At 36.3% G+C, this 17,856-nt stretch overlaps 1 protein-coding gene across 1 annotated transcript; it reads right to left on the bottom strand.

Moving 5' to 3' along the window:
- Positions 1 to 627: 627 nt before the first annotated feature.
- FeCH (ferrochelatase, mitochondrial) lies at positions 628 to 16,118 on the bottom strand. Its single transcript, XM_071662921.1, has 9 exons — positions 16,010 to 16,118; positions 12,769 to 12,985; positions 11,733 to 11,835; positions 10,817 to 10,935; positions 9,469 to 9,570; positions 8,114 to 8,279; positions 5,438 to 5,594; positions 4,784 to 4,899; positions 628 to 4,369 (listed from the first exon to the last, which is right to left on the bottom strand). The coding sequence occupies exons 1-9, from the start codon at positions 16,038 to 16,040 to the stop codon at positions 4,169 to 4,171; spliced, it is 1,212 nt and encodes a 403-aa protein (XP_071519022.1). The 5' UTR covers positions 16,041 to 16,118; the 3' UTR covers positions 628 to 4,168.
- Between the last annotated feature and the right edge of the window lie 1,738 nt (positions 16,119 to 17,856).

Below are 17,856 nucleotides of genomic sequence, written 5' to 3'. Positions count from 1 at the left end.
TAACAGAAAGTTAGAGATTACCTGTATATGGACTCAAATCATTAGGCGTTCATCATACCGAAGTTATTAGATGACATTTCCTTTATTAATGAATATAAATATATTTTTAGGAACACTGTTAATGGCATATGTTTTATTAAGAATTATCGTTCCTACATTTTTTTTCTCTTACCTTTTACATTTCATTGTACCTGTCAATTTAACTCTGTACTTTTCCATACCAATATTTGTTTTTTTGGCTTCCTGTTTTTTTTTTTCTCTTTCTCTCAGGGAACCTACTAACTACTTTCTGCAATCATCCTTGCATAACTGGGAACTTTAAGAAACACCTCTTTGACGTAGTATTTTCTCAATTATTTGCTTTAGGTGGGAGTAAAAGTAACTTATACAATGATATATTAATTATTTAATTAAATGATTAATTATTGTCGATGAAAACAAGCATTTCCATCGTGGTCCTATCATACAAATATTATATACAGTAACTACAACGTACGTACACACAGATGTAAAAATTATAACTGAAGTAAATGCAGAATTGAACATTTTGTAATGAGCAAGATAAATAACATTAAAGAACTGAGCACGGTGCTGAAGCATTAAAAAATTGGTTACAAACACAAGATCATTAGCAACTTATTTATTCCATAAAGACGATTTTACTTATTCCTTAAGAAAATCTTATTTGACATAGTTTGATTGATGCTGGAGGGTCAATTCATATATAGTCGTAAGCAAAGCAATGTTTGATCAAATATCTGCACTGAATATGGGTTTTCAGATTAACTATGCACAGTGTCCCCTGAATTGATTTTGGACATGTGGAGAGAATGAGTGATGAGGTTGACAGGAAATATGTGTCAGAGTAAGGGAGGTAAGGGGTACAAGGAGAAGGGAGAGATCAAATTAAAGATGGAATTATGGATAAATAGGGTTTTGAGTGCTTGGAGGGTGTAAGTCAGGAAAGGGATAGAGTAAACTTGACTGATGTAGCATACATGGGGGAAAGCTGCAGTCAATGGATTGAACCAAAGCATGTGAACTGGCTTAGGAAAACCACATATAGGTTTGGTTGGGGTGATTGTGGAGAGGGTGCTGTGGTTTCAGTGTATAACACATGACAACTAAAGAATAGTTGTGAGTGAATTAAGCCATTTCTTCCTCTGCCCCTAGATATACCTTGCTAATGTGGGAAATGGCAAATATAATGATAATAGTTATATAGTTTCATACTCATTTCACACAAGACAGCAGCAGTTATCTAAGGTGGCTAAGTTTTAATTCCCAGATGAACTTACCAGGAAAGCAATAATAAAATTACAGGAGCTTCTTTCACAGAATTATAAGTAAGTAAATTTTTTGAGATATAATTTTTGATATCACAGTTTTAATAGCACATGACCAAGAAGCTCAAGATGTTATAAGGAAGTTGACAGAGAAAACATTAACCTAGTTAAACTAGACTGTGATGAGAAGGTGACCAAGACAATTCTACTGAGATACACTGTCGATATTACCATTTGTGTTAAAGAAACTGCCTCGGCACAGCAGGCAGAATGGGGACCATGGGTAAAGACAACAGCCCTAAGCAATGAGGTGATCTTGCACTGGCTGGTCCAGGTGGTGGTGAGAGTAAAGGTAGGACACTGGGCATTTTTCAAACACCGAATATATGTTACAAAGCTGATAGGGAGTTACTGGTGTCTGAAGTTAGACATGCGAGCCAAATGCACAGACAGGGAAAAGTATGGGGTTTGCTCCAAGCAACACCCAATCGGGTGCTGTATGAATAGGTGACCAATGGGGAGGTGGTGTAGGTTGTGGGTCTAAATTCCTTAGAGGATCAATCCCCATGGATTCAAAACTGTTCACTGAGGCCACAAAATGAGAGTTTAAAGAAAGCAAGATTATATGAGACAGCAGTTTATCCCTGCTCCACAGCCTTATATATTTTTTATCTATCAATATCACTGATGCCTGTTCCTACCTGGAACTTCCTCAAGGTAGTGGCCATGGCAATAGTCTCTCCATAACTCTTTTAAAAACTGAAGTACATGGAAGGCAGGGCTTCTATCACTCTGCTCTCGACCTTCTTAGTCTCCTACAACACATAGGAAGTACATGGGAAGTATTCTCTTCCCTATCCATAGGGATGTGAATGTGAGTGAATGAGGCAGTTGTCTGTCTGTTCCTGGTGTTACCTTACAACACAAGAAATGGCAGATGTATGAAATTCTTTTTCATATATAAGGTATGATGGTAGAGTAATTACACTGGTGTTGTAGGGGTGTGAGGAGGTTGGATTGAATAAGAAATGATTAGCTAAGAAAGAGATGTAGTAGTAAGAGGAGTACATAAGGGAGAGCTGAAGATGTCCAGAAATGGTATTGACATATGAAGAGGATAACTTAGAGGATATACATGTCAGATGTGGAGAGAACAAGGCAAAGGGGGAAACTAGGGAGGTGGTGGAAGGATGAAATGAAAGATGCTTTGCAGTTTTGGGGTCTGGACATACAGGAGGGTGTGAGGCATGCAAGGGTAAAAAAGCAAATTGGAGCAATGTGGTATACAGCAGATGATGTGCTGTCAGTGTGCTTAACAAGGGCATAAGAAGCTATCTGTCTTGAACAGTCTGTGAGGTCTGGTTGTTGAAAGAGGGCTCAGTTGCAGTGCATTAAACATGACACGTAGTGTAGGTATGAACAATTGAGACCATTTCTTTTCTGTTCCTGGTGCTTCCTTCCTTGAGTGACAAATGTCAAACTTGTATTCTGACAATAGGATGAACCATGGCATGTGAAGCATTTAGAGTAAATGATGGAAAGGTCTGTAGGGCCTGGATATGTATAGGGAGCTGTGCTTTCAGTACATTACAAATAACAGTTAAAGAATGGAGGTGAGCAGATGTGGCCTTTCTTCGTCTTTTCCTTACACTACCTTGCTAATGTGAGAAACGGTGATCAAGTACAAAAGAAACAAAGAAAACATTGAAAAAATCCAGGTGGTAACACTTTCTTTACAGTATATCAATACAATGTAAGCCCCAACAGCATCAATCATAGCAATTACACTCCTTGGCATTGATTCTATCATGTTCATGTAGACTTCTGGGTATCATAGAATCTCTCCCATACCTCATGTGCTGTTTGTTTAATTGCTTGCTGGTAACTAACATCTACTTTCCATTCCCTGCACAAATGCAGGTATACAGAGCAAAACTTAATGGGCAGGGTCACAGACTAAGTGCTAAATGGCATCCTATTGCATCTAATGAAATAAACAGAATTTATGCATTTCTTTGACAATCCGTCACTTTTCTTTATTATCCTTAATATCTCTTTACAATCTACAATTCACAGAAGTATATATATTCTGTTTTCTACCATTATTTCTGTATTCGCTGAGATAACTCAGATTCACAGTAACAGTACATTTTCTTGTATAATACTTTCTAAAATAATATTCTATATGAAATATTTTTCGTGTTGCTTTGTCTATATGTACATATTTCAGGACTGAACTAAAAAAATACATTTTTTGGAACATACTCTCAAAAGCTAAGGTAAGAGAAGGGGTTAAGCAAAACTTTTCATCTTTCAAGAAAAATAATTAAAATTAAAGGCATGAACAGTTTCATTCATATGCATTAACGATTCAGAATATTACATAACTGTTTCTTTACAAAACAAGAAATTCTTTTTCTTATCTCGTCTATACAAAAAATCAAGAACAAAACATACATACAAAACACTGATTAAGTAAAACAAATAAGGAACAGTGCTATCCAGCTCCCAGGGTAACAACAAAAACAACTAAACATGCAGTAATACTGTCAAATTGATGAAATCTAGAATTTTTGGGTAGCATATCTAAACCACTTCTTTGAAGCATAACATGAGGGAGTGACACACATCGGACAATTGAGGAGACACTGCCCTAAGCACCAATGACCAGTTTGTAAATGGAGCCTGACCAAATCTACCAGAAAAATATCTACAATTTTTCTAACCCCTTGTCTAAACAAAAAATTTAAGTACAATATACATATAAATGCAAAACACAAAATAACAGCAGAAGAAATTAATAAGGAACAATGCATCCATCTCCCAGTGCAGCAACAACAAAAACAACTAACCATGCATTTATACTTTCAAATTGATAAAATCTAGAATTTTTTGGTAGCATATCTAAACCACTTCTTTGAAGCATAACATGAGGGATTGACACACATTGGACAATTGTGGAGAAACTGTTCTGAGCATCGATGACCAGTTTGTAAATGGCGACTGACCACATCTACCAGCGCATCGATAAACAGCGGGTGATCATTTGGTGATGCACAACGACGTATACATTCGGCTCCAACCTGTCATGGGATACAGTTACAACATTACCTTCCAGCTTGAGTGAATATAAGCATTATCTTTCACTATGTACTTAAAAAAAAGAACTAACTGGGTCATTGCTGAGCTATTAAATTTTTTCATTTTGAACACACAAACTTCTGTGGAATGCTTCCACGAACAATTAATTCATTTAGTACCACAGGCTTCCAACATAACAAATTTAATACTTTCTGTTCTTTCATCTACCCACATCCATCCACAGCTGCACTTGTTGCTCATTTCATTTAGCCTTTATCCTCTCAATTAAAACAATAGCCTTCCAATCAACTCAGCCCAGGAGTTTCCCTTTGCTCTCTCTCACTTTCTCTGTTTCATTCACAAGATACCACTAATCACTGCTATCTACTGATATAATGTTCAAATGTACACCATACCTCTTTTCCAACATCATGTGCATACTCAATATCCATTTCATGAAGTGTCTCAATGTGGTCACTAGTGAAGGCTATGGGAACTAAGATGATGTTTTTTCTTCCACGTTGCACCAAACCTGCAAAATATAAGCATTATGAAAGGCTGGCTACAAATCTGTCTGTCACTATTTTCATCAATCAAATAAAAATTCTTAAAGAGGAAAAGCTTTATCATCTGGAATTTAACGAACAGAAAAGGTCTTGTCTCCAGCATTTCCAATGCCTCCCAAAACAAAAGAAAATAAATAGTAACTAGCATCCATAAGATTTTATCCAACTGAAATTGAAAGAATGCACAGGATAAAGACATGACATAAAGATATAATTAAAAAGACATCTGTACATACAACATTTAAATACGTAAAGCCATATCTAATAGATAAGAGGTTAGTGAAGAATGAATTGCAAGGAGAAAAGGTGCATTACAGCACCAATGAAATTAACAGTTTCCTACTTCAGCACACAGAGAAAAATTCCCAAAATTTTTGGTTGAATCAGAGTATGTCTGGTAAATTTGCACAGCCACTTAACATATATGAAGAATCAAGTTGACTCTACAACTCTTTTGAAAAATATATATCTTTATCAACCGTTTTCTTAGTTTCCAACACTCACCCTTGATAGCATCGTCTGTGGCAGGGGACAACCAAGGAAGTGGGCCCACTTTGCTCTGCCAGACCAAACGATATGGATTGGAAAAGCCTAATTCCTGCATCACCATCTGTACTGTTGCTCCCACCTCAGCTGAGTAGGGATCCCCACGATTAACTTGCTATGGGAATACATAACTTGGCTTTAAACAATCACTGTATTATATAATATATCACCATAATATGTAATATATCTCTGTAATAAGTAATATGGTCTTTCAGGCTATATTACAAAGATACTGCAAAAAATATGAAGTATTGAGTAAAATTTCATGCAATGCAATGACCACATAAACTGTACAGCTAAATAGTCTTAAAGGATGAGAAACTTAAATAAGTAGTCTGGCAGCAAGTAATTAGATCCTGCGAAACCTATATGCTACACACAGGACAAAATTCTATCTCTGACAAAGTAGAGAGAGAGAGAGAGAGAGAGAGAGAGAGAGAGAGAGAGAGAGAGAGAGAGAGAGAGAGAGAGAGAGAGAGAGAGAGAGAGAGAGAGAGAGAGAGAGAGTGTGTGTGTGTGTGTGTGTGTGTGTGTGTGTGTGTGTGTAGACCACTGATCAAGAACCATCTAGTCAGAGTATGCATGTATAATAAGAAACAGTCAGCCAAAGCACCTCATCAATTAGCCACTTTCAGTTTCTAATAAAGTAGTAACTGTAAGACAGAATACGCTATAACTTATCAAATACCTACTGTGAGTTGTTAATCCTTTAAAACTCGTTGTAATCAGTTACCCACTTCCAGATTCTAATAAACTAGGAACTGTAAGACACTGTCATGACACCAAATAACTACTCTGAGTTGTTAATGCTTTCAAACTTGTCATAAGTGCCCATCAATTAGTAAATGATGAACACCTAGAATGGGATGTCAAGTCCAAGCCAAGGAGGTGGAAGGAACATCTCAAAAATTACTGTGACTATGTAACATCTGTTTGATATACTGTAGTATGATAGTTTAAATCCAATGAGCTTAAATGATGATACAATCTATAAAGAAGGATTACACTCACTACCCATTTATGATCTTTAACTATATTCATATCCATAAGGACAACATCAACAGCACATTCCCTCTCAGTTAAGTGGCACACATCCCAAAGTCATGCCCTCTAGGCTAATTGAAAATATAGACTTTCACGCTACCAGCAAGCCTTTAATTTCACACATTGCACAGTAATTCAAATGAGAATACAGTCTCACTCTACACTACACTTATATAAAATGACATAATCAAACATGATAAAAAACAATTCTTCTGGTTTCATCTTAAATATCTCTAGCCTTAATCTATTCACTGGATCTACTCATCTCCACTGCAGTACAGTATGTAACAAATGCAATAGCTATAGGTAATTACATATAGGTAATCATAACTGCAGTTTACATTTACTCCTGGTACCTTCACCATCACATCTCCTTGACCAACCAATCACTATCATGCAAGCTACAAGAATAGACCATCTCAAGCCTCATATTCATGCATCTCTCCAAAGCCTTCTCCGCATCATATGCTGTATCCTCCTTCAATTTTCATTCTTTACTCTATTTTCCTAATTGTAAATACAAGTTACTCATCTCTACAATTATCTATTCTACCAATACTTGGTATCAATATCAAGTGCTAGAAAAACTAGTGTTTCTAATTCCAATAACTACGTTATCTAGTTCTGCCATTATCTATTTTGCCTGTCCTTGTTATCAGTATAAAGTACTTTTACTGTTTCACCTACTTTGAACAAGAAACTAGTGTTTCACATCTATGCATGAAAAATGTGACTATTGCACTCTGCATATAAATTTTTCTAAGTGATCAAATCTTAAGTGCACCTCTGGTTCTTCTCCCAAGCAAGATTCCTTTCATCTCCACATCCTATATTGTAATCCCAAATACCAACATTAACTTACAAATCCTTCTTTACCATTCATACTGTGACACTTTCACCATCTTCCTCACACAAACATCAAAATGACATACCATTTTATCAAACAGTTAACAGAACAGCATCTGTAAAAATACCTGAGGTGGTTACTTGCATTTTGTTCCACCATAGTTTAGCAATATACCACTATTACCAACCTCCCCATCACCTCAACTTGTGCCCCATACATAAAAAACATAATACAACAATAACATTACACAGCCTTAATGCACTACAATATTTTACTTGAAACCATTCAATCACAGTACTATTTACTTTAATATCACTATCCATTCCATTGTTAAAGCTCTTAACCCTTTTTGTGTTATGGATGTCAATCCATTGTTACACAGCAGGGTGCTTTAACCATCAACCTAAATGTAATTTCCTGCCACAAGTTGAATTTTGTGCATGCTGCAGGCTCGGTAGGCTGAAGTATGAATAACTAGAGCTGCTTAGCAGCCATAGTAACTTACTAACTCACCAGTGACCATGGTGAGTGATTGTGTACATTTTCTAAGGACTCAACTAAGTCATCCATGGTGCCATCCCTATCCTTTGCACCCACAACTGCACACACATCATAACATTCAACTGTCATCAAAAAATTTCTTAAAAGAAAATACTATTCTTACTGGTTTAAAACAAAAAACTGAACTGCAATAGAAGACATATAAAAAGAGAGATCTAAGACATACATAAGTAAAAACTGACCCTTAATGGTAAGGAATGAGCTGAGAAGAGAATATATACATCTTTCCTTTTCTCTTTAGGAAACTGGTCGAGCTCCTTCTTTATATTTTCTGCAAAGCATTTAGCAAGGAAAGGATTTGTGCACCAACGATCAATTACAGTCCAGTTCATCTTCGTCTCCAACTTCCTGCAAAATACGTCACCAAATGAAAAAACCTGGTAGTGGTGAAATATCAATGAAATCACGAAATAAAGCATACCTACAGTAAAAGTATTTGCTATTTAAGTAATATAAAAACAAAAAATATATAGTGTTCACCAGAAAACCTGAATTACTGCTTCATACCGACTTCATTAAGAATCACAGTTACAAGCACATATAGGAAGAATATCAAAAATGCCTAACTCTAAAACCCAAAATCCAATGGCCCAACACATTTAATGGCACAGCCAATTTGGAGTATGTTTCTAAAGTTAACCATTCTGTTCTGTATATGCAGCCATTACCTAGGACACCATTCATGCTTTCTGAAAGCATGGCAGAAAGGTTCCAGGTTTAATTAAGTACCTTTTTCATAAATTCTACCTATAAAATGACTTTCAAAATGCATCTGAGTGGAATTAATGGGTATAGTACCATCAACCAAATGCCCTTGTTCAGCCAAATGACAGAATGTCATACTTATATATGTTTGTGGATAATGCTAAGGTCGTGAGAAAAGTAAGAAATGATGAGGATCGCACTAACTTACAAAGGAACTTAATCTCCAGAACAAGTTTGATACATGGATGATGATATTCAACTTTAATAGATGAAAATTAATGAAGATGGGACACAGGGAGAGAAGGCCTTAACATGACTATGATCTCGGAGTTACAACATTCATGACTGCATCTGAAAGGGACTTGGGAGCCGAAACTGTACCTAACCTACCACCATAACTCTATGTCAACATAATTGTTAAGAAACCTAAATTTCTTTTACAATCCTTCTTAGTTAGCACAAATATGTGAGGGGTGTCTCAGTAATCTGACATAAATGAGAGGCAAAACTCAGGCAATAGATTTATGACTTTTGGGGTTTCTGTTACAGGTGTAGAGATGGGCAGTTGCCAGAGTGACAAGAGATTCTGAATGAACTAATCATTCTGAATTCATGAACAGAGGAACAGGATATAATACAAACAGTAAAAACTGAACATAACTCTAAAAAGTTTCTTTCATACCACATACAAATTTCTTTCTCATTCACATACCAACACTTAATCCCCTAATCTCACATTACATCTATTCAACTACACTTATATAAATGTGCTGGTTTGCTTAAAATAATTACATTATAAAAATAGAAACTGGATGGGAAAGCAATTTCTCACCTGCGAGCATAGAATTGGTGAATGGCATTCATGCTGGACCCAGTGGTGCTACAACTGTACTGTGGATATTGTGTAAAAGCGATGCAATTTTCAACACCATCTCTGTGGAATAGAGGCCCTTGGTTTTCAATCTACTATTCTTTTAGACAAAGTATACATATATCTAAATAATATACAAACAGCGTCAATACTATTTCACAGGCCTCAACTGAGACCTCAGTACTTAGGTTTAGAGCAATTATGGTAAGTGGTAGAAAACCATGCAAGACCATGGGACAATTTGTTTAACAATTTACATATAAACCAAGTCATGAAACTCTTATCTTACATTTTCTATACAAAATATAGTCTCCTGAAAGCAATACAACTAGGACTTCAGTTACAAGAAACTATTTGAGACTTGGAGATTAAATGTTAAAGAACGATCAATCATACAAATAAGCTTTCCATCACTGAGAAGTCTCAACTGTGAAATAGTGTGACTTCCAAGCAATCACCAGACAAGGTGATGTATATTTTCATCTACATGTGAATAATTCATGAAAGTAGTCCTGTAAATCAAAAACCAGTCACAAATGTCAACACCACTACTTCAAGCCTACCTACCTAACCAGAATCCTGATATAAATACCCTATGTCTAGAACTTAGTCAATACAAAGAGTTAGGGTGCATAGCAATGCATTCCTACAGATTACTTTTATGAAAAAAAAAAACATGAATTTTTCTTCTTTATCATATTTTCCTACCTGGCATGATTTACATTCAGCATTACTGATCATTAACCTGACCACATTTTGGCAAAATCTTGTCAATATTGAACAATTATCAAAACACACTTGTGAGGAAAGTCCTTTATAATACCTCATTCTTTTCTCAAACAGTAAAGCTGTGAAATTATCTTCTTTCTTTTGTCTTTCCCTTTTCCTAAAACCTCTCTACCTTTAGGAGAAAGATCTACAAACACATTAAGAGGTAATATCAACCTCATTCTTTTTCTCGCACTCTATTTTTCTTTCATCCACAATGGCCATGATTATGGTAGCTTTTGGCCTGTGGTGCATCTGTTACTATTGAAATTTTTGGGGCATCATGCAAAAGCACTCTAAAAGACATAAACTCTTCTTTCTTGCACTAATCTCTTCATACTATCCGCTTTCCTACTGCTGTTCTTAATGATTATCACCATCACACAGGTACTCACAATAAAGTTATCAGTTAATTCACTTCATTTTGTAATTTACCTAAATTGCAATTTATTAATCATTTAATAATGTTTTTGCATCCATCTATCCCTTCACTAGTTACAGATAATATGTTCAATCATAGTATAATGCATAAAGTACATACTCTTCCATCTGTTGAAGTGTGTCTTCAGTGAGAGGATGGGCATACCGAAAACCAACATAATGTTTATGTGGAGAGGAGTCAGGACAGAGATCATCTAAGCGTTCACATAGCATTTTTCCCTGAAAATATTGAACATATTGTTAAATGTATAGCATTAAATATTTCACAGGATATAGAGAATGGCATTTGTAAAGTTGAGGATTAAAATGGACTGTGAAGGCTCAGCAAGTATTTTGGGAGAAGTGTTAACATGACTGCATAACATATTTTCTTAAATACAATACGTCATAATCTGCCCGCTTGAGGTTACACTTCAAGGGAAGAGTCACCTTTGGCAAGGCTGTATCATCATCAGTTGATGAAAGGGAGTACAGTGCGGTCTCTTTAAATGACTTTTTGCTTCAAAATAGCCTATCTTGTCCCTACTACCAAGTGTTGAGCAGCCTTGAAGCTGCAGGAGACTCTGGATAAGGGGTTCCAGGGTTATAGCCCTAGGACCCCTTCAAGAGAGAGGTCTTAGGGTCAGACGATATTAATGTTAACAGAGGCTGAGAATATTGTATACCAGTTGTTGAAAACGTCTTGCTTTTAACATAGCATTCAATATCATAATCATAAAGTGTGTATATTTGTAATAGCTACCCTAAACAATGATATGTAAATCTGGTGCATGAATGCAAATAAAGTTGTAATTGTAAATAACATAAATTCATAATTTTCAAACTCTAATAATTATCACTGCCACAGCCATAAAAGAATCTTTTCACATACCACACAAAAAGTTTCTTCATGTGCCACCTTTGGTAAGAATACACTGGGTTGCCAACCCCTGCTATATACTCTTTTATGGTCTGCTAGGTGGATCATGCACAATCCATACATTTAAACTCTTAGAGTGTCATTCATCTCTACTCACCTGAATATCAGTCCATTTAAATATTGGAGATCCACCACCAATTTCATCATATTTTTGTTGGATATTTGGTGTTCTTCGTTTAGCAATCCATGGCCCCATATAACTGTGGGATGATTAATCAAATACTCAAACATCCTTTCCTCAAGTCTGCAAATACGGTATGTGACTTTATCTCCACTATATAAAGAAAACACAAAGAGTGTATTCTGTACATTTCAGGTAATGTAACAGAGCAATGTAATACCATGGTGGTCTGCTATTTATCCTACAATCAATAGCACCAAGGGCATACCCAGAGGGATGAAAGCAATGACAACTATCCCCCCTTGGAGCTATAAATCATACAATAAACCTAATAGTAATGATGATTTACTATGTTACTTCAGTTATTCTTACCCTTTTTGTCCATCAAAAGGAAAACTAGAGTATATGTCTGTCAACTGTTTCAGTTTTACACAGTACCCAGTGAAACAAACATGTCCACTTCACCACCTTGCTAAATCAGACATTTATATAATAATGAAATCTTTTGTCTGCAAAAACATAACTTATTTCATTAAACAAAATTTCCTTAATTACAGCTATCAGGTATGAGTTTTGTTCATCTGAGGCAGGGGTCATTTGGAAGGTTAGTCCCACAGCAATTTTCTTCAACAATAATGCCTAAAATATCTACCACATATTCCATCCAATTAACCCACAAATGAAAGAACACTCCTTAATTGTTGTACAGGTATTTGAAGTTTTTAAAAGGTGGAAAGAATGAAGATGTCCCCAGTATACAGTAAAAATAATGATATAACTTGGAGGCAAATAAGCTAAAAAAACAGCTGACATGATGATGTAAGACTGAGTTGCATTGAAAATAGCCAACAGACCACTACACAGATCACAACAGTATAAAAGCTAATGAACACAGATCATATAAATAAGGAAGAAGACTACAGCTTGTGAAAGAATGACTAATTTCATAATCATATTACTTACTGCTATTTATTGTTTCATATATCTAAAACAAACATGTTTCTACTCTTACTCCTGAAATGGCAGCTGAATTATATCACGATCTTTAAACAGTCGGAGTAAGAAATCATGAACTTCATCTAGAGTGCGTGGACCACCCATGTTGAGCATAAGTATACCAGTCTTAGGTGAGGCTGCAGTACTAGGTTTCTCAGAAACTTGTGCAGCTGCCAGTCCCAAAGAATTTGAGGAAGTGTTAAGGTGACACACACTTCCCTGCAAAGGGCGAACTGAAAAACAAAAATGGATTACACAAAATGTTATACTACAAGGAAGCAACCATCAGATGGCTATTGAATACAGTTTTCAGTCAACTGGACTGGTCCTAATACTCAAATGAAATTCTAAATCATTAAGTACTTTTTCTTAACATGTGAAGAGTATCTGTCAGTGTGATTCACGATGTGGTGTCTGCATCGGCATCTGATGCATTCATGCAAAAAGAATCTAAATTTCATGGCAATAATAGACCCGACTACCCCAAGGATCAACTCTGAATACAAATGGAAACTTCTACACTAAAACTTTCAAAAAAAATATTTTGACATGAATACAACTTTTAAGAAAATGTAGAGAGAATCCATTAAACCTATAATGAACACTTCATGTTGAAAATAAGCATGTTTTACCTTAAAAACAACAAGATTGTCCTAAGAGCAGAAAGACAGTACAAAACTGTAAAATAATACTATTTATGGCAGTATGTGACCACTGATGCCACATCTCAATATTCCCACAATGCAGCCAGCCAGCATGTTCCATAAAAGGCATCCTTGATGCTCACCCTAGCAAAACTGCCTGATTATGACACCCCTGTCAATCCCTCGATCTGGTGGTCTGCCAGACGGGGCAACATACATCCCATAGCCATGTGACACTTGCCCAATGTGTGGATAAGATTTTGTTAATGCCAAAGAAAATCATGGATAATAAAAACTTGATGTCACGGTTAGTAAAATGGCTTACATTATTCTACGCATGTATACTCAAAAACATGGTTGGCAAAATCATGGTAGGTAAGAGACCTCTGTACAGTATAATATTGTGTAAACCTACGACATTAAATATTTCAAAGATGAGGAAGGCCAAGATGATCAAGAAAATGTTGGCTTAACATAAGTGGTGAAACACATTGAAACCCACATCAAACCTCACCTAAAAGCCAATATCTATAACCAAAGAAGATTCAAAAGAAGAGCTTCCTACCAAAATTCTGCTACACAACTATGTACCTACGAAATATACCAGTAACACTGTTATCCTCTTCCTTCCACTACATAGTAAGAGTTGCTGGAAGTGACCGTGTGTGGTGGGAAAAAGTGAATATGTCAATTTGTCAGAGTACTCATGCATCAAAACTGGTGTTGGATACCAAGTAATATTGATCTACATTGCTAGCATACTGTTTAGTATATATCATAGCAGCCATGGAGCTTAATTTGGAGCATTATATCTAACTGCATGATATCAAATAAGGCAATAGTAATAATGGTTACATTCGAATTAAAATATGGCATTAATCAGTGTAAGGTAGGTGGTACTCTTGAGAAAAATCAACAGAAACTATGAAAATTTTACCTACTCCCCAACTTCACCACCACCACCACCACCACAGCAGGTGAGATGTGTAGCAGAAATGAAGCAACATTAAACTGGTCCATTTCTAAGGACTGCATGGAATGGTTGATTCTTGGGAAATGACTGTAGCATGATTGGCTGATTGGCCTGTCATCTTTTGTTGACATTCAATGAAAGTCAGGACAACATCTATGGGTATGACTGCTGTATTTCAACTAGTGTACTGAAAATTAAGATATATCTCGCTAGAAATGTTAGACATGGCTTTTATGAGTTCTTTTGTTTCTTTTTGAGTTTCACATAACTTTACACTTATTCACCCCAAATTTTTCCTTGTGCTCAAAACCAAGAAAAAAATGAGTGTCCCTAAGCATTACATTATTTTGTTCAGTGATGCAAATGTAGTGTTAAAAGGACACAATAACAGCTGTGGAATGCACTGTTTTTTGTACATATTCCCCATTTCCCTCACTAGCAAGGTAGTGCCAAGTACAGGTGAAGAAATGGCTTCTCACCCACATCCACTTGCAAGCTGTCATATATCATGTACTGAAACTAGAGTCTCCCATCTACAACAAGGTGTCAGAGACCTTTCCGTGGTTTTTCTCAACCACATCATATGCCCTGATTCAGCCAGCACGTCGACCCTTGTATACCAATGTTCCAGTGCTCCAGTTTTCATTACATTTGGGTCCAATCCTGTTGTGACATTAGTTTTATGGTAATAAAGTAGTCATTATTATAGGACTTAAGTTATCATATTTCATCAACAACCTTCTGTATCAATTTTACTTAGTGCCAGACGTCCATTGATATACTTTTCTTCCTCATGCATACGATAGGTCTGTGGTCCCCATACAGGTCATATTAGCAAAAAAAATTTTGTAGTACTTTATGATACTTGCTCACACCACCCGCGGGCACCGGTTTAAACTGTATTAATCAAGATCGAGATTATATATTAAGAAATATTAGTTTACACCAAGAACAGTAGAAACATGGAACAGCCTACCAGAGAAAGTAATAACCCCACCATCAATACTGGCCTCTGAACCAAGACTAGATCGTTTCTGGGAAAGCCAAGCACAGAAATATATCTACAACGAGATACGACTTACAACAGGACATGACTTAAAAAATCTACCTTTAGAAAAGGAGATGACAGAATAGGACTCCACAGGAGGCCTACAGTCAGAGGATCAATGACAAGAGATGTGATCATTGTATTTCTCGAAAAATAAGAGCCAAGAGGAGGAATTCCCTAGTTTGGCTTAGGATGAATGGAAGTTCAGCAAAAACCTTCCAGATCCACGTGAATTCTTACCAAACACCTCAAAATACATCGATTCTGAAACACTTTTGTAGTTCCTTGGCATAAACTCTCCATCAGCTACCGTAAACTACCCGCATTAGATAATGTCTCGTGAGTTTTACATGGCTTCTGCCATCAAAATACCCTTCCAAACTCCAACTTCAACGATTTTGGGAAAATAAAATCCCAATCGTGCTATCCGGGTCATTAACCACCTTGTAGAGCATTACACAAGTTTCCCTCACCCAACATATTATGTCTCTAAAGATAACAGTTTTAAAATGCAAACGTATCCATGTTCATAAACATTCTAATAACCATGCATTACATACAATAAACCCTTCAATATAAGGTAGAAACTTACTTAAAGACTTGGAAAATAGAGCTCGTCTCATTTTTGGATTTCCCGACGGAACAGTGGTTAAAGGAAGACCCTGTTATTATTGTTATGCCACCTCATTCTCCTGGCGAACAATCCCGTTACCGAGCAATCACGCTATCGAATAATAAAGCCAGCGACCATGCGCGGTAACGAGCAAATAAGTCAAGGAGTACTAAACATATGCCATACATTTTTGTGACAGTTTTTATGGATAAGCTGTAAACGTATGAATGAATGGTGGTTTTGTATGTAAAACAGGTTAGAATTCAGTAAGCATGTTTCACAGTCCCCTTTGAATGATCTGCCCAATATTTTGCCGCTTGAAACTGCTTTAATAATATGGTGTAAAAGAACGTGTAATATTGAAATATGAAGATTATTGTGGTGTGGATTCACCATTAATGGTGAAATACAAAAAAATGGTATACAATTTACTACATGAATTAGGAATTATACCCACTTGCAGTTTTATATTTGCAAATAGTCTTGTGCGCCACATTTATCTCTACTTTCCGGTAAATGCGTTCCTTACAATAATGGCTGCTGATGTTGTGGAACGCTGGCTAGATACATTTACTTCGTACACCAACATTAGGAAACATCTGCTTTGTTTCCGTGTTTCAATGTATATATTTTGATCGTTTTATGGGAACCTTTACGTTAAGAATAGATTAAAACTAAGTCAATTAACATCTACAAAAAATAACAAATATCATATATGGCTTTATTTTAATAAGTAGGCTATTTTAGATTATTTTAATATCTACTGCGTAGCTTTGATATAATAGCCACGTATGTTTACACAACCAAAGTTCCCATGACGCAACACCGGAACCCAATATGCAAAAAAAAAAAAAAATGAAACAAGTTTCCAAGTGCATTTTCGTGTAATGATTACATTGTCAGGGGAGATACAAGAACGAGAGAGAAGGCGTAGAACAATCAGTTGAAATACAAGGAATAGACATGACTACGACATCATTGGTTAACAAGCGTTACCGAATGGTTTCATTGACACACTACACATAAACATGTAAACACTTCTTCCCTAAATATCTTCACTTCCTCATCAACTGTTTTGTTTCATTTACTTTCACGTTGTGCCACTCCTCACCAAATCTCTTATGATATATCTGCAGACAAGCCTCTTTACCAATCTCACTCATTTCCACCTACTTCCCCCACCCCCTCATGTCACATTTGTTAGCCTCCAAGAAAGGATGACATCCCATCTCAGCACTCTTATCCAACAACCTTTTCTTTGTATACCTGCCAATTACTTTAGAATTTTACAACACCAATTGACCCCAGACCCATTCACACATGTACAAGGTGAATATATAGTCATCATCCCTGGTGATAAGGGAGAAAGACTTCCCATGCATATTTTTCATGTAGTAGGTGACTACAAGGAGGAGCAGCAGAGGACTAGAAATACTTTACTCTTGTATTATCATTTTCTGAGACTAATAGAACATGAGGATGAACAAATCAGTGTTTTCCTTAATGACTCAATTTCCTGATGCTCCCATGTTCAGGTTGAGGAAGGTATGCTTCTATATATATGCTTTTACATGTAAATATGTGTGTGTGTGTTTTGGTTGAGGTGATGTGCAAAGGGAGAGGGTCAGGGAGAATGGTTTGGTAAACAGAAAAGGTAGTGAAAGCTTTGAGGAAGATGAAAGCCGGCAAGGCGGCAGGTTTGGATGGTATTGCAGTGGAATTTAAAAAAAAAGGGGGTGATGTGTTGTTGACTGGATGGTGAGGATATTCAATGTATGTATGGCTCATGGTGAAGTGCCTGAGAATTGGCAGAATGCATGCATAGT

Source organism: Panulirus ornatus, chromosome 6, assembly GCF_036320965.1.
Source record: "Panulirus ornatus isolate Po-2019 chromosome 6, ASM3632096v1, whole genome shotgun sequence".
NCBI lineage: Eukaryota > Metazoa > Arthropoda > Malacostraca > Decapoda > Palinuridae > Panulirus > Panulirus ornatus.
The sequence above is the reverse complement of the archived record's forward strand: the minus strand, read 5'-3'. Positions and strand labels throughout refer to the sequence as shown.